The following is a 22,356-nucleotide window of genomic DNA, read 5'->3' on the forward strand; positions in this document are numbered from 1 at the left end:
GACTGTAATTAATCAAGTTCTGCTGCCTAATCTCTGAATCTCATCATCCTTACAGTACACCAGAGCCGGCCACTCCGGATGGTATCCTGATGTAAGCTGTTTTGGGGAGTGCAATTGTGTGCGTCTCTGCAACTTTGCATGCAACAGCAAATTGCATGGTTCCACCCTGCTGTTTCTTTTCTTTTCTTTCTTTTTTTGTTGGCAGTGTTTATCCTCTGCATACAGGTCAGTAATTGTTACTCATCTTCTCCTCCTCCTTAGAGCAGTAGGTGGATGTTTGCAGACAGGAGTTGAGCTATTTATCTTCCAAGAAGGTTTATTTAGCATCAAAGTGTTCTCCCTAACTGAGGCCTCCTTGGCTCCTGTCTACAGAGAGAGAGAGAGACTCCTACTGTCACAGCCTTGTCCTCTCTTGAGCTTCAGATGGCTTACCGGCTCCTTAATCTGTCCTATGAGTGACATCACCCTCTGCCAGCACGCTCCACTTATTTCTTACAGGACAGCAGGCGAGAGGGAGGGAGGGAAAGCATTAGGTGGTGTCCACTGGTTTGTTAGGAAAGGTGAATTAGCTCAGCAGCAAAGCTTTGGAGAGTAAGTAAGAGTAAGGTGGGATCCTGCTTGCACACTTTGTCTGGGCTATGGCAGAAGGCACAGCGGAGGGAGACAGTCACATGGAGGAGCTGCTGGATCACGGTCTAGGCATGGAGGAGACAGCCCACGGCCTCCTGAGGAGGCCCTCATTGAAGGAGAGCTACCACAGCGACTCCCTGCTGGCACCAGACACTGACTTCATGACAGGTATACGGCCACAGCAGCTCGTTCTCTCACGTACATCACTTCCATGTAGTTTTGGTCTGACATCTGCTTGCACACAGATGCATGGAGGAGGACGCTAAGCCCAAAGTAAATGAGCTGGTATGTGAAAGAACAATTACACAGCTATTTTCACTATTATTGCTGTGCATTCCTCATATACAGTGGCAGAGTGTGTGTTGGATGCAACACGTAATGCAATACACACAGTTCTCACTACACAGGCCACTTTATTAGTTACAGCTGTGAAATCTCCTCTGAGACAAGTTTGGCATTTTAACATTTTACTCCTTAAAACCTCAAAGCTAAACCAACATTAAAGATAAAAGAACAGTTAGCTTTTTGACGTAAAAAAAAACTGACCAAAAAAGCAGAGCTGATGCACAACTGTTGTTTTGCATTGCACAGAATTTTGCAGGTGGTTCTAAGGTAAAGGGTCTGTGTGGCGTATGAATAAATCTTACAATGAAGAGAAAGAGAACTCGTGCATGCATGATTTCCAATATGACAGATTTATTCAAATCAGTTTGTTATTTGTGTCCAGAAAACAAAATGAAAACAAATCTGAGCTGGAAACTTTGTTTGAAGAAGAATGTGACTCAACAGGTGTGTCTGACAGAACCTTTTAAGAACCTGATCGCTCTCTTTTCAGGCATAAATTATTGTTGTTACGATTGCTTTTAATGACACGTTTTGTTTTTGTTCTGTTTCTTTCACATTCTCATAAATACACTGGCTAAAAAACAACAACAAAACCAATAAAAAAAAGATCTTCCCAGGCTGCTAGATTGCTGTTGCTGGACCCTATTGGTTGTCAAACAAGAAAAAGCCAAACACTAATCCTAAACATCTCTCTTACTTCTCACATGTGACATAGTCATAGTCAAGCTGTGGGTGTTGTGGGATGTGTCTTATCTGAGAAGATTTGGGGAAATGCCCTGTCCCTGCTGGGATATTAGCATCAGTGGACTAACATGTGAAGGACTGCGTGCGCACACGTGGCCTGTGTGTGTGTCAGGCTGCTGACTGCTGATACGAGCAGACGGTTGCCGTTCCTCCATTCAAGAGGCGCCAGCTGCAAACCGAGATTAAAACGCTCCATTGGCTCTCCGTGCTGCAGTTATAGCTCAACGTATTTGCATTTTGCTTAAATGTATATAAGTTTGTGAAGTTTGGAAGCCTTCACTGCGATAACTTGGCAGTGCGTGCGTGTGACTGTGTTTGAGAAACAGCAGATATACTTAATGCACGGGGCTGCATGTGTGTTTACATTTGCCTGAGCAGCGCTGAGGGTGCCTGCCTGTTCTTTGTAGGGCCGAGTTAGTGCAGAGACTGAGCTCTGGGCTGCTAATTCCATTTTACAGCACTGGGATTATGTGCTATTCTAATCTCAGTCCCATATGGGCTGCGTGGAGGTAGCACGAGGATGATGTCATGGTCAGGACAGGAGGAGAAACAGAAGATCACATGCCTACACAAAAATCACAACTCTCCATGAGAGGCGGATTACTGCCTGAATAATTACACTGAAAATCGTCATCCTGGACAGGTCAGCGCTTAGACTCGATTCTCAAAGGAACTACGGCAACAAGTGAGAGTTAAAAATAGTTTGAACGTGCACTTTATGCACTTCACAGACGCTACATTCTGAAAACATTGAAAGCATTCAAACAACAGTGTAAGTTCCAAACCTGTCCACGTGATTGGAGTTTAAACTGCATATTATATAATAGTGGTCAATGCAGTTGAGATTATTATTATTATTATTGTTATTATTATTATTTCCATCTGATTCATCGTTTGGTATGAGTGTATTCATTTAAATGCATTATCAGGGATTGTTACATTTAGTCCTCTTACTGAATCTGGAAAATTGTAAAATATTCAAAGTAAAATCCCCCATCAGTATGAAATAGTGTAATATTACTGCTGTATTTAAGACTGGGCTCATTTTAAAACTTTATGCTCAGCATCATATATTCTATAAATTGCTGTCCTGTGAGTGCCACATATCTATGAAAGAAAATCAATTGTTCATGAGCTCAGAAAAACAGTTTTCAGAAAGAATTTAAAAATAAAATAATGAAGAAAAATCAGCTGAATTAAAAGGCTTGAGCAGTGTGCTGGTTAATTGTTAACTGTCAACAGGGAGGGATTCAAATGAAAAATCAGTGTGAAGTGTTGGCAAAACAGCTGATTAAACATGGTAGACTGAGATATTCTCATAAATGCTAATCTGAAAGTGCTGTGAGGTGCACCTGCTTAACTTGGCTGTTTTATTCGATTGGACATGGTCACAGCTGCTGTCCTCTCTCCATCATTGTCAGCACTTTTCTTGAGTGCACTGAATGAGTTATTAACAGCTTTTTCAAACTCAATCTTTTCTACATCACACATGTTGACCGTGGGTGGTTGGCAAGAGGGAACTCATCTGGTACGATGCTAAATCACTGAAGCTCATTTACTTGCTAATCCTAGCTGTGTTTCTATATGAAGCCTCATGACAACTCAGTCTGAGACTAAAGGAGAGAGATCATTATACTTTAATTTAAGTTTATTTTTATATTTCATAAGCTGAGCAATGTTGCCTTGCTTGTCTTGAACTCCGCTGCTCGTGACTGACAAGTCACAATGATATCAGTGTTCTTGGGTTACTGTTTACATTCCCTTTTGGTTCTTCACACGTGGTTTTAAAAGATTAAGATTATGGTCAAAAATTCTAACTTGAGTCATCAAGAAAAAAGTAGGAGAGATCACAGTGGTTATTATCCATATTTTATATACAAATGGCAGCTTTTACATTAGCCCTAAGCTATTTGTTTATGTGTTACTTGTTACCTTTTTATCCACCAGTTCTTAACGCTAACTTTTTAAAACGTTGTAGCATTACTTTAGTTTTTCTGCCTTTTGTCCGTTTGAGGTATTCTTAACTACTGTTTGTTATACTCTTGCCCACTTTTAAGATATTCTTTAGTAATTTTATACTTTTAACCCCCCCCCCCCCCTTTTTTTTTTTAGCTATTCTTAGCTACTCTTTAGCTATTTTATACTTTTAGCCTTTTTAAGCTTTTCTTGACTCACCTTTAGCTATTTTATACTGTAGTTCGGTTAAAATTCCAGATATTTATGCATTTTTTGCACTTTTAGTCACTTAACCATTTTTTGTTACTTTTCTATTACTATTTATATTTATATCTGTATCTATTACTCTTACCTATTACCATTATTAGTATATTCAGTTTAATTAATTAAACCCGAGAGCCTGTTCAGCTAAACGGATCTAGCAAGCAACCCATATGCTGTAAGTTTAAAGCCGCGGCTGTGCTTTACTGTGTGTCTTTTCCCCTTAGCTGAGCTATCGCTCAGCTTTCTTGTCTCCACTCTTTTATCACAATAAAGTACAAGGTGCAACAATTGTTACAAAATAAATCTACTGAGGCTAACACGTTTTCATGCAACAGTGATATTATGGTTTGGACAGCTAACTCATTATGCTGATGTACTTTTTAATCAAACCAAAATGCTTACTTAATCAAATTAGTTGAGCTTCTTCACGATTTATCCTCACAGCCCCTGGCAAACTGGATAAGTACCCCCTCGGGTAAAAGCACCCCTGGTTGGGAATCAGAGTTTTTGTTGACTTAAGGAAGCAGATTATGCAACTGATCCCTGATCCTTCTTGTATATTCTGGCTGAGCACGACTGGGAAATGATGCCGCTCAGCCGACTCCTGTTTCACTGGGTTTTTTTCTTCTTAAATCCTGTGCAACCACAAAGATGCATTAGTTTTTATTTGTCTCTGCCTCATCCTCCCCGTTACTCAGAGTGACATCCACTGTAAACTGTAACTCTGTGGATGTGCAAGATGTTTACAGCTTCACGGCACAAGAACAAGCAGTGTCTCAGGTTTATCTCTGCTGCTTCCTCTCTGTGTCTCCAGCGCTGTTAGTGACAGGGGGCTTACGTGTGGGGGCGGGGTCAAAGAGGCTCAGGCTGTGGGATTAACATTGTAGTCTGCACACACGCACACACACATATACACACAGAGACACACATGCAAGTACACTTACACGTACACACAATTTAGGCTGGATTGGACGACTGCAGAGTTTTTAAGCATTATCAGCCCCGCCCCCACCTTCATACACTCTCATCCTGAGTAAAGGGCTTTAAGCTCTGTCATACACAACTGCACATCACAGATTGTACCCGGCGACCACCAAGGAAACGTGAGAGGATCTAAACACCAAGACCCTCATCTCCTGCTGCAGATGCTGTAATACCATTTGGATGCTCTAAAAAAAACAAAAGGCGGCTAAAATACCAGAAAGGCTGATCTTGTGTGTGTGTGTCTGTGTGCGACATAAGTGGAGCAAAAGAGATGAAATCTTAGTGGACGTCAACGCCAGCGGATCAAAATTAGATGGAGGGAGAGCAGGCCCGTCTGATAGGAGCAAGAGGAGGAACAAGCACTGAAAAAGTATGCTCGCGAGAGGAGAGGAAGAGGAGGAAGAAGTCTGGAGGGGTGGAGGAAGGCCCTGCTGGCCTGCAGAAGCACCCTGACTGCTCCTCAGCTTCCAGCATCTCCCATGGTAGCCACCTTTGACCCATTGTGACCGTGTTGGATTACAGATTGCCTGCAGTTAAAGATGAAGCAGAAATCACTTGAAGAGAAATGATGGTGGCAGAGGTGTTTTGGATGTGTGCTTTGACGCCATTGTTTACACGCTGCTGCATGGTGTCTGCGGGGATGATCTATGTCCAGCTGTGTGATGACCTCATTAGATTTCTACAGTGCAGCCATGAAAAAGGGAACGCTAAAGAGCTTGCCCCTCTCTCTGATTACACCTTCTATAGATCTTGATGTCAAGTCAGCTGCTTGCATCTATTTCAGGCAGGCAGTTGTTTAAAGGAAGCATTTTTTTCTAATGATAATGCAAAACATGTCATGCTATCTGTCCTCATATCCGCAGACGACCGCAGCTCGGCCAGCGGCCTGGATGTGGCCGATCGGCTGACATATCTCGAGCAGCGAATGCAGATGCAAGAAGATGAAATCCAGCTTCTGAAGATGGCTCTGGCTGACGTCCTGAAGAGACTCAACATTTCTGAGGAGCACCAAGCAGCTGCTTCTGCTGCTGCTGGCAGGAGAGCACCGGGGGCCAAAGGTGAGCAAAGATCTACTGTCATATCTACAAGCCAGTGGAAGGATTTCAGGTGTGTCGATACATAAAGTGCTTTAATCCCTCAGCCTGCTGTACACGAGAAGACATCGACTTTTTTATAGATTGTACATGATGTGCTTGATTCAGTCATTCTTCCTCAGGTGCATTTGCTAGAATGGGACTATATTATTAAAAATGTGCATAATGGAGAAAATAAAAGATGTTTTAAAGAGACGGGTTTTGTTTTGTTGATTAGGTCTATATGTAGTCACAGAGTAAATTGAATATCACAGTTTATCAAATCCAAGCATGTGTGCTCAAATTTTAGAGATAAATCTCACAAAGCAGAGTAAAGTATCGTGTTTGAGAAGCTGAATCAAATCATTTTTGTTTTGCTTAATCCCAGAGTCGTGCAAACCCAGTTATGTGCTCAGTGTTTAACGACAGAAATGCTAATAAAAATCCAGTCATGGCTTTTTCTCAAAAGGGACTTTGTGCAGGCAACAAAAAGAGCATTCACAACAAACACAGTTCACAGAATATGCGTGTGTGTGTTTGCTCCCACAGCCAGGCCAGTGTCTCTGGCTCTGCCCTCCAGAGCCCCCATGGTGACCCCCAGCACAGCTTCTCTGAAGAAGAGCACCACGCTGCCCTCCAGCACCACAACCAGGAACTACAGCCCAACACCACCCCGAAGGTACCCTGTCCTCTGGGAGGGAGCTGGAGATTATTTTCACTTTTTGAATATGTGCAGGAGATCACGTTGTGTATTTTCCAAGCCGACTTAAATGTCTGCCGTTAAACGAGGCATTAAATTTCTTTACTGCTCACTGTGGAACGATCTCACACAGCAGACCTTCTCACCCCACCTCACCCAGAAGAGAAGTCTAACGTATACGAGCGTGTGCTAATCAAGCAGCTTCAGTCTTCATTAGCGAGCTTCGCTTCTCATTATTTAACATGCAAAGGCAATCAGAAAGACAGCCTCCGGTATCTAAGAAACTGCACACGGATGCTCCGTAACGATCCCCAACATCAACCTCTTCTTTTTCAAAGCAATAAAGCGCCGCTCCATTTTCTGCACATCTCTTCCTCTCAATTACATTTCAAATGATACTGCTATTAGATAGCATTAGTTAGAGAGCATGATAAGCTATGTCTGTGGCACCTTAATGTGCTGGTGCTACATCTGGGCTACTCTGATATAATTGCACTGAGAGTGGTAAATCTCCATTCACTTAAAACCGGCCGCTCAGTATGAGGAAAAAGCAAGACGGAGAATCACCCTCATCATCGCGCTCATCTTTATTAAAGCGGGTTCATTTCTTTCCACTCTTATTTCACCTTTCTAATTAATCTCTCCTTACCTTCTGGCTCTTTCCTCTTTCTCTTCTGTGCTGTCCATTTCTTCTTTTTTTCTGACCCCACTCGCTCTTTTCGTCTTTCCAGCGGTGTGAAGAGCCCACCTGGTAGCGTGAAAGACAGCCCGTGTAAGACCGCTAGAACACGACCCGCCTCTGCAGCCTCGAGCAGCAAGAAAGTTCAGGACAGGTGAGAAGCTGTTATTGAATTTCTAAATTTACACACAAACAACAAACTTAGGCGTCTGTCAAATTTACAGCACAGTTGTGTAACAGTGTTTCAGATTTCTTTGCCCACGTACACACTTCTCACAAACCAGATCATGTGTGGATCTCTGCTGATTTCGAGGTGACTTACGGCCGATTTTGTTTCTAAATTTAAATCAAACTTATTTCCGCCCCAGACATCCTGTTTCAAGAGCAAACGCGGGGCACGAGCACATGAAACCTTTAATTAGGCCTACTCAACCGGAAACTGATGTGTCAAGATTTCAGCCTTTTATAGTCGGATGAAATCTCCCTTCGGATCTGCTAACTCTCTCTTTCTGTCCCTGCATCTCTTTGTTTCTCTCTCCCACTCGTGTCCTCTGGCATCTCTGTATCATTTTCTCTCTCCGTCAACATAACAGCGGCAAACCCAGAGAGGATGCAGTGAATGTAGGTAAGTTGACTGGTTCCCGCCGGCAGCATTCAGAACAAGACTGTTAAAGAAACCCGGCGTTGTTTAACTCTGAATTGCATGTGTGTTGCTTTGCTGCAGGAACCAGGCGTGTGACACACTGCAAAGGTAGGCTTCTTCCCTGTCTGACACCTCCAGTAACGCAAAACGGCCACTGTTTACATTTATAATGAAGCGAATCGTGCTTGAGCTCCTGTTTTATCGTCATCTTTTCATATTTCCACATCTCACCATGACTTGTGTGCCTTCCCTCGCCCCTTCCACCCTTATTTTTTGTCTTTCTTTCATCCCATCCACACCCACAATCCGCCCTTCACGCTCTCTTCATCGCTCTCCTTTCCTGTCACTCCTCCACTCTTACCTCCTTCTCTCTCCGTCCTCACCTCACTTCACCGCTTCACTTAGTGACTATGCAGATCTATCTGAGCCCCCTCACAAGAAAGACTGGGTCTTCTGAAGCTGCCAAGTCCGCTTCTGCGGTGCCCGCCCACAGCGGGCCCGCGCCCACTCCTAATCGCCCTCAGGCGAAGAGGGGCGGCAAGCCAGAGGCGAGGAAAGCAACCCCATCCTTCACCTTAAACTTCCAGAAGACCTCAAGCGGCCAGAGCGCACCGCATGACACGTCGAGCTACAAGAGCCCCATCAAATCACCCAGCCAGTACTTTCAGATTTGTTACTGACACGCAGGTGGACCACAGAGGACAAGAGCTGCACTCTTCTGCTTCACTTTTAATGCACAAATAGGGAAAAGTGTGGACAATTTATTTTTTCCATCCCTGCTACTGAGCGTACTAAAACCCCAAAACAAATATGTGAAAGCCTCAACGAACCACTTGAAACCTACAAATACAGGTTTTGTTGCAATTCAGCAATTGGGACTTATTTCTGAGGATAGAGTGAAAGCTTTGATGCATTCGTAGCCACACCGCACAGCATAGCAATAGCTCAATTTGTCACACGCTGGTACCTGCACAGCACTTCACCGAAGGCCTGTGTTCACCGCTAATGTTTGTCTCCATCACGCTGCGTGAGAAGTTGCCGAGTGCGTGGGCACCGAGTGTGCGATGTAAGAGAGAGGCTGGGTTTTTTTTTTTTGTTGTTGTTGTTGTAACTCAATGTGTGCCAGCGAGTCTGTTTGATGTGATGTTTTCGTAGCTGATGTCCCACCTTAGATCCCACCTTAGATTATTTACAGTGTGTACCCAGAAAGTCTCATTTTAAATCAGGAGAAACAATAAAAACAAACACTGTGAAAACACTTGTTGTGGTTCAGTTTAATGTGTGTGAGTGTGTGCATGTGGTGGTGGCTGGTACCATAATAAAAGAAAGAGGTGGTTTACAGCTGTGCTCCAGCTATCAGCTGCTCATAGCAACAAACATGGGGCCACTTTAATATGATGACAGCAACAGGCTTTTATGAGGTAGCTAAAAAGAACTAATGGCTGCTGAACACTTTGATGAGCAGTAAATTGTTGAAAATCACGTACTGTGACCTTTTTTTTTAGCATTCAAGTGGAGATTTAAGAGAATTACAAGAGCAACAGTTTCTGGTTCTACAGTTTCCACAGCCTGCAATACTGGAACTCTGAACGCTCCAGTATTAGCTTTCGCAGATTTGATTGTTCCAAGCATATGAACTGTGAAAGATCTTGGAATTTTCCTTTCTCAGAAGAAAGCTGAGGATGAGGAGCCTCATGGAGTAAGCACACACAGCCAAACATTAGCTGGCCTGTTAACTTCAGCTATTACTCACACTGGCCCAAAGCAAATAGACTTTGTAATAGAGAGCCGGAAGGTTACAGGCTCTTTAACTCACACGCACTTTCCTTTGGCAAAGCCTTGAAAAGTCTAGGTGTGCAGTGAATGTGTCTATGAGCAGGTGCGTCACAATTGTTCAGGTGTCCTGTGATTCGTCTGCAATGTTCCCATGACTTTATCACATTGAACTTTTAGAGTAAGTGACAAACCAAAATGTTTCAGTCTAACCTCAAGATCAGTCAAACTAAAGCTTTCTGCTGAAATGCTGCCCCCCCCCCCGTGGTGTTAGCAAGATCAGAGGTCATGAACTTTAAATACATGTACCATTTAAAAAAAAAAAAAAAAAAGTGTCATTAATCAGTTAAAATTGGAAATAAATAAGTCAATACATTTCTTGTGTATTTAAATAAATAAACTGAATTTTAATTTGAAGTAACTTATATATTAAATCAGTTACTTCCAGTTTTAATGTATTAATGACACATTTAATTAATTATTTAATGATGTATTTAATTAATTCATTTGGCATTTGTGGCCTTCGATACAGAGAGTGAGCACATTTTTCTTTTAGTATTTAGAAATCAAATGTGTTAGACTTGAAATGGAAGCAAAAGGTGATTTTTGGCCATAAATATTTAGCATTTTGTCAGACTATGTTTATGGATGAACTGAAGATTTATAAATGACTGTGATAGGACACCCTCCCTCGATGGCACTCACTTCCAAATGATAACTAGACTGATGGTTAAATCAAAAGCAAAATGTACATGTCTGTACTGGAAGCATTAGATTGCAGCTGTGGCAGGTGCTATCCTGTGGCTACTCACCATTTATTTTTTGTAATTCAGTTTAGTTTCAATTAATTCCAGAGTTTCAAAAGTCAGTTGCTTTTTGTAGGTTAGTTTTTTGGTTTGAAAATGTTTAGTTTTAGTTTAGTTTTTACTCATTTCTGTGTCAGTTTTAGTCTTTTTTTATATATATTTATATTGAATGGAGGGCATATGTTAGAGGCACAATTTAGGAAAATCAGTACAGGTGTTATAGGTGTTAAAACACTGAACTTTTTGAAATCAGCTAACTCACAGTGATGTAGAGAAGAAAAGTCTCATGCATCGAAACCTCGTCGAGCAAGTTAATTAAAAACAACAACAACAACAACAAAAAACAAGACGAAAACAAGCAAAGACAAAAACTGAGGAGGTCGAATGCTGGTGACCTTGAGCTTAAGGTCAGAGGTCAACTTCTTTAATAATCACCTGGGATATAAAAAGTGATCTATCTACAGGATAATGAGGGGCTGCGAGTATCTTTTAACAATATATATATTTTTAATTTTAGTCAACAAAAGTATTTTTAATATCTTATATTAATATTTTAGCTGACTATAATAACCTTGGTACTCACCCATCAGAACTTCATTTGGGGCTTGCGCTTTTCAAAGTCACTGCCTGAATCCAAAGACATGGAAGTCTTTTCTCTTTTGATCATAAAACACTTGCCAAAAAAAGCCTAGCTCTTGCATTAGCTGACATCAACAGGTTTGCACACATTATCCACAAATGACAGAGAGCAAGGAAAGGATGTATAAGTAATATATTTCCCAGCATGCTAGCTGGACCTCCTTCATGTTCTGGGGCCTGGGACACTGCCTCAAATGTTTAAAATATCACATATTCTAACATCGTAAGTTACAACACATTTAGAATGTGTGCAGCATCTGACACACATAGTTTCAGTGTTTCAACAGAAAAATCTGCACCCAAAAAAGATTTAACACAGAAAAAGCTGTGCAGGAAATTTGTGACCTCAAAGTGCATCCTCCACGTGCTCTTTGGGAGTTAATAGGACCTCTGCTGTTGAAAAGGAGAACTACTAAAGGCTTGATTGGGATTTTATGATGGAAACATTTGTCAAGTTTTATTTTGATTCTTTAAAATGTTTTAGTTCAATTTATGCTGCTTACAGCAACCCCCCCCCCCACACACACACACACACACCTTTTTTTAAATTCAGTGTGGGGGTATTTGTTATTGACAAGATTTTAAAATATAGAATGGCTGTTCCAGGGCGTTCCAGTCATAACATACACACATGACCCCAAAGGCTCCTCGTTTTTTCTGTGCTGAAAAGTTTTATAATAAAATATTTTTTCAGCTTTTTCCTCTTTTATATTAACTTTTAAGTTCCCCCAAAAAGTTTCAGATTGTTTAATTTTTCTAGGATGTAGTTTTTATTTTTAATTCATTTCAGGGCACAAAAATTCACGTGCTTAAAAATGGTTTAGAGCAGAGGTGAAAAATTTCTCAGAGGGCCACATAAGAAACTGGGACTGTTGTGGACGGTCGGACCAATCAAAGCTATTTGCTCCCTCCTATAGAGCCTTCCAATATTAATTAAGGTTACCAAGAGAATGTGAAGAAAAAGGCTGCAGTGACTTTATGTCAAGCAGTTGTCCAAAATATTGCACGCGTTGTGTTGAAGAGATCCAAGATTCAGTTGAAGCTAAAACGTCTGTATTTTTCATGTAATACCAATTTCTACCACAAGATGGTGTAAGGAGTCAATGTGACCTTTATTCAGTCATTTAAAAAACTAAATAACAAAAACGGCAAGTATCCAAAGCCTCTGCAGGAAGTTGGTAGGACTTAAAATAAAGTAAAAAAACCAAAAAACAAACAAACAAACAACCCCCCCAGAAAAAACCCGCACAGTCACTGGTTTTAGCACACCTTCAGTGAAACAGCGCCCCCAAGTGGTGATAGTTTTAGTTACAGTTTGATAAAGTACATTTAACTGTTATTTCTGGACACCTAGATTTTACATATATGATAAAACGTGAATTTTATTCATTATAGAAATTGGCAGTGGTTTTGTCTCATACTAGCTTTCATCAGACCCATTAGATTTATGAAAAAACAAAAAACCCCAGATCAGACCTGACTTTCATGTACAATCAACAGCATACCAGTGTGAACATAAATCGCACCATACAACCCAACGATCCCATTTTCCTGAAAAGCAGAGCCACAGTTCTGGAGCTTTGATCGAGTCTGTCTGTCCTCCACGTGAGGAGACAGATGTTACAGATGTTACAGTGCCATTTTTCTACATGCAGTGATGATATGAGTTGGTCCCATCAGCCAATGAAAGAAAATACAAATTTGAAATAAGATGCACACACACACACACACACACACACACACACACACACACACACACACACACACACACACACACACAGTCATCGACATCATACAGTAATATAATACTAGCCTATTTCTCCAGGGTCTTAAAGGCTTAAAGTATTTGTGGTAATCGTGGGTTTCTCTCCAATCACTGTAAAAACTATTTCCAGGTCTACTGCGTAATAAAACGACTCTGATAATATATTTTTCTCTAAAAGGATTGCGCATAATTCATGTGGTCCAACTTTATGTGCTCAGAAAAACACAGGGAGTTTAGTTTACCTACCTGCCCTCATCAGCTGCACAGTTGCAACCTCGCCGGGATGAGGGCGCTGCCGTGCAGCAAAACCAGCCACACTTGAATATTCCAGCAGCCTGCTCTCTCTCACTCTCTCCCTGTACCCCCTCCTCTTTGCCTCTCCATCCATCCAGCCTCCCAGTGGTTGGAGGCAGGAAAAGATGGCACCTCAAAAGCCGCTGTCAGCCACTCCGCCCGGCTTCTCGTCTTTAGGAAAGGGGCGTGCTGCCCTCTGAAGTGGCCCCGACCGAACCAGTCGCCGCCTGAAACACAACGGAGGAGGATCTTTTTTAAATTATTATTATTTTCTATTAATATTATTTTTTTAAAGACAGACCCGAAAACTGTGGGCATCCGTGTAGCATTTTTCCACACCCTCTCGCCTTTTCCACCCTCAGCATCTGCACGTCCAGCCCGCTGCAGGCTTCGCAGTTGTTTTCTTCTTCTTCCTATCAAAACCATACAGATCTGCTGCTATTGCTGGACCTGGATCGTTTCTATTAGAGCCGAACTTGAAGACGAAGGACTCACTGATTTCATTCAGAAGGACGATGAGGTAAGGAGAAGCATGCGTTGGTCTTTCCCTGCACATAAAAGCGCAGACTTCTGCACTGGTTGTGGTGGTGGGTTTCCTTTTTTAGGGACATTAAGGGGATGTGGGGCTGATTCACAGGGAATCTGGACAATTTATGGGATGCAGCTGAATTTAGAGGCCACAGTAGGTGTATCACAGCCCGGGATTCACGGCAGCACGCGCTTTTATTGACCGGTAGGTCACCTGTTGGCCGACAGAATATGAACCTTTAAGAGAAGCACACTGAGGTCAGCCTTTGATTTAAAATAATAAGAATTTTAAAAAAAATAGCCGACTCCAGTTCGCTCGGTGATGTTTCACGTGGAGGTACTCTGCACAGGCGGAAAAAAAGGTCTTGTCACGGGAACCAGACTACACGTGCAGTAGTGTGGCGTTACGGTGCACTTAATTAACAACACTTGCTGCGATTGCAGTTTTTAAACATCACCTGAAAAAAAGGTGAAACCTGCGCAGCGTGCACGCTCGCACACACCTCTCCGCACGGGAACCAATCAGCTGTGAGCATTCGATACAGCGATCCAGACGCGGCTCGGAGATGAGGGCGCTGGGTTGACTAGACCAGTGTGAGTGCCTATCAGGTAAAACGTTACTGGCAGGCCCGGGTTTGTCGTCACAGCCTCCCTCCAATCAGCTGCGAGGCTGCCGCTTCACAGTAGTGGGTGAGGCAGCAGAAGCAGCAGCGTTTGGCACAGGTTCACCATGAACAGGAGGAAAAATCAGCTGAGTCTAATTGCTGTTGGCTTAGAAAGTAGAGTGGGTGACGGAGTGTGCGTGCTAGTGTGGTGTTACTCATGGTGTGTGACAATCTGCCTCCCTGCTAGGGACACAAAAAATGTGGCTCGTTGTTGGTTTTTGATCCTGTGTGCTTTGATAAATGCAAGGCGTCCAGAGGTTACACTGCATGAATATATATGGGGTATTTCGTTGTGAAGCGAAATACGAGCTCTGGGATGCCTCAACTTCCAGACCTACTCCCAAATTATACACTCATGTGTTCCTCGTAGTTAGTCCCAGGCTCTAATTCCAGCACAGCAAGCGCCTTTTTCAGGGAATGTCTTGTGAGACAATCAGAGGATGAAAAATAACTGATATATAGAGGGATGCCAGCACTACCTATTCCCTGCAAACCTCCCCATAGTATAAATCAATAAAGGGGTCCTGTTGTTGCTCGACAGCTCAACATTCATATTCTTGGGCTCTACTAGTCTGTCTTTTCTTGATTCCGGGTTAAAATAATTCATACTTATTTCACTATAGTGAGGCCCCTCAGTCCATTTCATGAGAGATACAGGGAGCATTTAGGGCAACCTCCCTTTAAGCCAGGAATGTCAAATATAAGGAATGGGGAACAGAAGGACTCCAACATCATGTGTCCTATGATGTAAAATGAGTATAACATCCCTGCTTTGAACCAGCTTTCCTCTGATTAGCTCCCCATCACAAACAGAAGGTGGAACGTGTGGATGGGGACTCAATGTCTGCTTTTAGGCTTTTGGGGTGCTCTGAAACCTGAGATTTTGGCTCAGGAAACACTTGCACATACTCTGACCTTCCTTTTTGAAACTGCGTGCTTGTGTCATGTGAACATCCACCGTTGAAAGTAAGTAAAATTTATTTGTATAGAACCTTTCAAGATAAAAATCACAAAGTGCTTCACAGAAGCTAAAACATAAAAACAAAAATGAACCAAAAGCAAGTTTAAAAAGATAAGTTTTTAGCTGTTTTTTACAATACAATACAATACAATACAATTTTATTTATATAGCACATTTAAAAATCCAAAGGGACACCAAAGTGCTTCACAGTAATATGGAGAGTCAACATAAGTCGACAAAAAAGTCAACAATTTTTAAAAGAGACCACCGAGTCCACAGATCTCAAGCTCAAAGGGAGAGAGTTCCAGAGTCTGGGCACCAGTGTATATATGGCAGAAATAAGGAATAGCAAACCTGGCACACTTAAACCCAGGTTTAGGGGGTAGGATTAGTGTTAAGCAGTAGTAGCTGTCAGTAACTCAGAAAATGTAACTCAGTGTAGTGTCCTGATAAAGGTATTACTGTGTGTGTCTGTGTGTGCATGTGATCCAAGGTCAATGTGAGGCTGTAAATAAATTATTCCTGTTCTGTGGTGATAATAAAACAGCTTTTATTTTGTTAACACATACGTATCAACCGCTTCCTGTGAAAGTTTGCATTGTACACTAGGCAAACTTACTTTTTTGTCGTTTTTCACACAAAAAAAAGCTGTGCACACTGTGATCACATTATCCAAACTTTACCAGCACGAGTCCAAACTATGTGTAACACTCTGCTGTCACTTAAACAGCCAGTTAAACATACAGCTGTGATTTAGGAGGACAGATTGTGTGCTTTGTGGAGGTGCTCTGTAGGTGGCAACACAGACTATGGTTCACAAGCCTCTGCTTCAGCAGAGTTTGCTGTGGTTCCTGCGTCTCGCCTGATCACTGTGTGGACTTCATTTATCTTTCTCCTTAAATGACTGCGTGGCTTTAAATCTGCAAGCGCGATGGAGCGGGCATGTTGTTTCTGCTCATCATGACCGAGAGGTCCTTTGGTCCGAGCGTCCGAGTCGCTCGCGTTTGTGTCTTCTCTGTGCTGCTGTGCTGCGAATGTCAGTAGGACACCCACAGTTGTTTTGTGCTGTGATCTAATGAGCATTGATCTCAGTGAGCTCCTGTGGGCTGCAGTTTTTCATCCAGTATTTTTCTATAATGAGGCAAACTGCAGTATTTTGGAGAATTCGTATTATAGTCCCTGCATCCGCCTATTTTTTAAGCCAGGTTTTAAGGAACTGGCACATGCACACATCAGGCATATTTTAATAGTGGTTGTAGTAGTTATGTTTAGAACATTTTTGTTGGTAACTGTCATTTTTAATGGTGAGATTTCTCGACACTGGCTGTAAGGCATGATGGTGAGAACACAAGAGATACAACCAAATGGCAAAGGTCCCCTGGTCTCCCTCTGTGCTCTATTGGCACAATTCGGCCTGCACATCGAGAACCCTGGCTATAAACACAAGAGATTAATGAAGGAATCCAATGCTTGTACCACTGTATTTGCTCTTCATTTGTTATGATTAGCCACACTAGTTTTAGTTATCTCCAACTGCAGAAAGGGGGAAGGTGCTGATCTCTGGAGGAGACAGTAAAGCCTTGCTTGGCACTTGTTTTCTGGAATTGTGGGCTAAAGGGTTGATTCCTGGCTTGTTTCCCCTTCTGGAAGTCGGTTATTTCTCTTCTTTTTTCTTCTTCACCCTCCCATCCATCTTTTTGATTAATTTGCTGTCCTTCACAAATGCAGCAACCTGTTTTTTCTTGTATTAAATCACTTCCTTTCCTTTCTGAACACTCGTATTGTGAACCTTTAAAACGGGACTACGCTTGACTGAGTTGCTCAGTTTTTTTTTTAGCATGATTTGCTGCTTCACTTTGTTTTCTGCAGCTGAATGCTATGAATAGTTTAGGATTTTCAGTGTTATTCCTTCAAAGATAAGGTATGTGAAGCCCTCTGCTGGCGCCTTAGAGATACTGTAATGAATAGCAAGAAAAGTCCAATAATAGGTCATTTGACTATACTGATCACCGTTATTTTTCTAGTCTTAATCATTCGAGCCTCAGTAACTGAGAAGCTTTAAGGACCTGTTTTTGTTTTGCTTCACTTCATGTTACTACACATTACTCAGAGCTATTATTACCTTTTAAAAAGGTCTCCAGTAAGCTTTGTGTGCCCGTTAACTACATGTTAAAGAGCACATACAGTTGATGTGCGGTCTAGCCTGTGACCTGAGCCTGCCCATTGCAGCCTGTCGTCATCACCACTGCCTCCATTTGAGTGGATGGTTTTTCATTATGGTCTGAAAGTGAAGTGTAGACCCTATTAATCTGATTCGTGGCCTGATGTGTATTGACAGGATCAGTTGGTGGTATGCGTGTGACCCATATGAATACTAGCATTAATAGTGAGCTGAATTGATGCATGACAAGGACAAACAGGGTTATACTGAGTTTATCTCTCTATGTCAAGGTAATGCAAATGTACCGTATGAGAGGCTACTTTTGGGAGAAAACAAAGCACATTTCCATTCTACACCCACAGTCGGTGCTGCGAGTGTCTGAGCTAAAATAAATCATGGAAATGTCATGGTTTATGCCCCGCTGTTCCAGGGAGTGATACACACCAGTGGAGGTCAAATTTCCCCCTCGGTCCATTGCTCCCAGATCTCACAGCTGTGTGCTTTGAAGCTGTTACAGGTGTGCGTTCTTGATGACACATTTGTTGTTGGTCCAGTGTTAAAACTGTGGCATTTTCACCTTTTGTTCCAGACATGTTGCAAGTTTAGTCATCTTATGTTCCCACACTTCGGTAGGAACACACATGTGCTCCCTTAAAAATAATCTTGTGTGAATCATTAAAGACAAAGCGCTGATTAGTTAAAGCTGCTTAAATAATATTTTCATATGAGCCATGGGTCAGGAAGCAGTGCGTATGTGAGGGGTCACTCTTTGGAGCAGTCATAGATAATTATCAACCAGTTTCCCTCATATTTGGAAATGATGTCATTTGGTTCAGTTGCACAGCTCACATCAAACTCATGAGCAGAAAGGACTGCTGCTGCTGTGCTGAACTCCAAACAGCAGAAAGTTAAGTCTTCTTCATGCATGAGCTCAGCAGAACATCAGAAGAATCAGTTTGTCCAGAGGTAGCATACAGCAGCAGACAGTTCCCGTCATTTGCACCCTCACTGCCTGAAATGCTCAGTTTGGTTTAGCTGCGTGCTGGAGGCAGAACACGTGATGTGCAAACTGCTGGTTGTGAATTCCCTTGTTACCTGTGCTGTTCTCACACTGGAGCATCACGTGGGCTTTGTACTAGGGTCTTGTCAGCTTTGATGACTGTCCAAGTCTGTACTGGCCTTCTCATGCGCACCTCTGTCGGGTAATGTCGACAAAAGTTCAAGGCTGCAGTTCATGGCTGAAAATGGCTGAAAATAATGTCTAAAAACCATGATCATATATATAAATTTAAATATAGTGGCACTGAGACATTAGCAATGGATCTTTTGGACTCTGTGTGCTATTGGATGCATTACAATTGTAGGGTCTACCTTGCAATATAAAGCCCCCTGAGGTGACTGTTGTTGTGATTTGGCGCTGTGCAAATAAAATTGAGTTGAATTGAATGGAATTAAGCAGATTGGAGTTTGGAGACCAACTCAATATGTTCAGTTCTTTACTGTGTTCCTTGAGGCACTGCTGAGCAGTTTTTGATCTGTGGTGGAGGAGATCCATGTGAGGACTCAAGGTTTTCCAGCTCCACACTGCATTGTGCATGGTTGTGCGTTGGTCTTATTTGGAGCCTACATACATACATACTTTTAGTCTTGATGTAACTTTTATTGTGAATTGTTGCTATAAAAATAAAACGGAATTGAATTCAATCCTGCATTGTTTTTGCACAAGTCATTGCAAAACCTAAAGCTTGTTGGGAAAAATCATATAACCAACTGCTTTTGGATTGTGTCAGTGGATTGATTTTTTTCCAATACAAATATAAAGTTTAATACTTAATATTATAGCATTTTAAGGATTACGCAATCCTTGGATGCAAATCTGCAGAGCTGTAAAAGGCTGATGGGGTATTGCTGTTACGCAGCAGGGTGGGCAGGCGGTGTGGACACTCAAGTTTGTGAATGTGATAACTCGAGAACGAAGCGACGTAGGATTTTGGAATTCACAGCATGGGAGCATCGACTGAAAATCTTTGACAATTTCGAATCTCAGTGACCTTGAGCTCAAGGTCAAAGTTAAAGGTCAATGTTTCTGAAAATCACCTCGGATTTTCAAATTTACACCATAGGTCCCTGTACTAGGAGGCTGAGGGGGATGTGTCTTGTACTTTCTTTTCACTGTGAAATGTTTGTATGCAACATGATCCACTTTTTAATGATTCATAGTGCATGGCACAGGAAAAGATTGTAGCTTTGGTTTAATGTTGGTGTAAGTCTTGGTATGCAAACTATGGGACACACATTTAGTTTTGTTCTGTTCTTTGTGTCACCCACCTCTCTGCAATACAAGAATGTTTTACTTTAAGGACTGGAAAAAGGCCACAGACCACAATTCAGGCATCAGTTATTTTAAACTAACAAAGGCAATGTAATTTTGTAGCATGTAAATTAAGAGTTAACTTCCTACTAAAAGCTGCAAGCAATGATGCTTTTATTGCTTGCTATCAGTGCACCATTTAGTCACAGCTCAGCTGCTGTTGTGCTTTGTTTGTCTCCTTGGTTAGGGTAAATGGATGAACTCTTAGTGGCTTGTATATCTTCATATGTTGGAGATGCTGGTGCTAACAGGTTGTGTAATGATGTCTGTGCTGAATGCTGCTGTAATAACCCCATTTGTCTAAATGCAGTATGACACACACAGCTCAAAATGGAGAATGATGTTGCACATTACGATGCCTCCAGAGTCAGGTGTGTGGTCATGTGTCTGAGTGTGAATGATAACATTTTCATTTTAGGTGACAGTAGTGCTGTTTATGAGTCACAATGATGCACACGGAGGCGTCAAGAGGCAGAGTGGGAAGGCTGATCTGCACAGACGGGCGTGTGTGTTTAAGAGTGGGATCTTTGTGAATGAGAGGGAAATCACTCCCCGCCCGCCCTCCGTGTCTCCTCTGCCATCTCCCATTGGTGTGCGGTGTAATTAGAATTAAAATGTGCAGCTCATATGAGTCAGACGTCGTGCTCACGCTGCTGGTGCACGTGTGAGTATTTGTTTGCAGCTAAAAAAAAAGATTCAATCCCCGGGCCTGAGAGGATGAAATCGACTGAGAGCACAGGAAACGTCAAAGAGCCGTTTAACGTCGTCTCTGTCACACCGCTCACACTCGTTTAATCCCTTTTCTTTCTCCACCTTGCTGCGGGTCGAATAGCGTGACTGCACACAGGTGGGTGCTGATGGGATGACGGAAGCAAGAAATTAGATTGGATTTTACAGAATATAATGTGACTGGATGGGGAAAAAACATGCACACTGTAAATGATATGAGAATAAAATATAAAAATACTTTAAATTTGCATTCAAAGTCACATTGCATCATTCATTTAAATTTTATTTACATTTACACCGCGCTCCAAATTATTATGCAAATTGTGTTTAAGTGTCATAAAGATTAAATAAGTTGTTTTTCAATTAAACCCATGGATGGAATTGTGTCTCAGGGCTCTTTGGATGATTGAAATCTATCTCGGACACCTGTGATCATTAGTTTGCCAATTAAAGGAAAAACTACTAAAGAAGGATGTTCCACATTATTAAGCAGACCACCATTTTCAAGCAATATAGGAAGGAAAAATGATCTCTCCGTTCCTGAAAAGCGTGAAATAGTTGAGTGCATTGGACACGTAATGAAAACCTTAGACATTTCACGAAAACTTAAGCGTGATCACCATAATGTAGGAGATTTGTGGCTGAGTCAGAGCACACATGGGTTCGTGCAGATAAAGGCACAATGAGGAAGGTTTCTGCCAGACAAATACATCAGATTAAGAGAGCAGCTGCTAAAAGGCCATTACAAAGCAGCAAACAGATATTGGAAGCTGCTGGTGCCTCTGGAGCCCTGCGAACCTCAAGGTGTAGGATTCTCCAGAGACTTGCAGTTGTGCATAAACCTTATATTTGGCCACCCCTAACCAATGCTCACAAGCCCAGAACTACAAGAAGACTAATTTTCAAACAGTCCTGTTCGCTGATGAGTGCATTGCAACCCTGGATGGTCCAGATAAATGCAGTGGTGGATGGTTGGTGGACAGCCACCATGTCTCAACAGGGCTGCAACGTCAGCAAGGAGGTGGTGGACTCATGTTTTGAGCTGGAATCACGGGGAGAGAGCTGGTCGGCCCCTTTAGGGTCCCTGAAGGTGTGACAGTGACCTCTGCAAAGTATGTGGAGTTTCTGACTGACCACTTTCTTCCATGGTAGAATGAACAGAACTGTGCCTTCTGCAACACAACCATCTTCATGCAAGACAATGCGCCATCTTATGCTACAAGGAGTATTATATCGAACCGCCCTAATAGTTGGATATCTCTTACATACAGTCTGTGAGTACTCTAATCTTTTTTATTGATCTATGCTTTAAAAACCCATTTGTAAAGGTCTAATGAGATTTCATGGTTTCTCTCTCTTTTTATTTTATTTCTGTTGATGTCCTGATCTAAAGTGTAACCTGTGAGCTGAATACAAAGGTTTCCGCTTTTTTGAATTATGCCCAGTGAGTCATTTTGCCAGGTGGACACGATAATGTTGCAGACGTGTTTCAAGCACCAACAAAGTAAAACAGGAAACAGGATATAGCATAATTTCAACTGACCGCAAGTTGGAGTGCCACAGCAAAGATATTATTAAGCTTGAATAGTTTAATAACAAACATATTGCAGAGTTTGATTTGAAACATGTTTATACTTCATCATTAT

The 22,356-nt window shown here is 42.0% G+C and overlaps 2 protein-coding genes across 3 annotated transcripts in view; both read left to right on the top strand.

Annotated features, from left to right (window-relative positions):
- Positions 1-530: 530 nt before the first annotated feature.
- Positions 531-9,753, top strand: LOC146691580 (uncharacterized). Of its 2 annotated transcripts, none has more exons than XM_085431445.1 (7): positions 531-798; positions 5,787-5,981; positions 6,546-6,675; positions 7,428-7,529; positions 7,969-8,000; positions 8,100-8,126; positions 8,424-9,753. In XM_085431445.1, the coding sequence occupies exons 1-7, from the start codon at positions 639-641 to the stop codon at positions 8,696-8,698; spliced, it is 921 nt and encodes a 306-aa protein (XP_085287571.1). In that variant the 5' UTR covers positions 531-638; the 3' UTR covers positions 8,699-9,753. The 2 variants fall into 2 exon arrangements, with proteins under 2 accessions (XP_085287571.1, XP_085287570.1); XM_085431444.1 differs by lacking the exon at positions 531-798 and adding an exon at positions 4,008-5,405.
- Positions 9,754-13,331: 3,578 nt separating this feature from the next.
- The window catches only part of evlb (Enah/Vasp-like b), a 48,323-nt gene continuing 39,298 nt past the window's right edge, over positions 13,332-22,356 (top strand). Inside the window, exon 1 of the mRNA XM_085431448.1 lies at positions 13,332-13,815. Coding sequence (XP_085287574.1) covers positions 13,811-13,815 — 5 coding nt within the window. The 5' untranslated portion in view covers positions 13,332-13,810. The remainder of the gene's footprint in view (positions 13,816-22,356) is intronic.

This window comes from Copadichromis virginalis, linkage group LG15 (genome assembly GCF_057382275.1).
Source record: "Copadichromis virginalis isolate Kocher_CV1m ecotype Utaka linkage group LG15, C_Virginalis_male_GT1.1, whole genome shotgun sequence".
NCBI lineage: Eukaryota > Metazoa > Chordata > Actinopteri > Cichliformes > Cichlidae > Copadichromis > Copadichromis virginalis.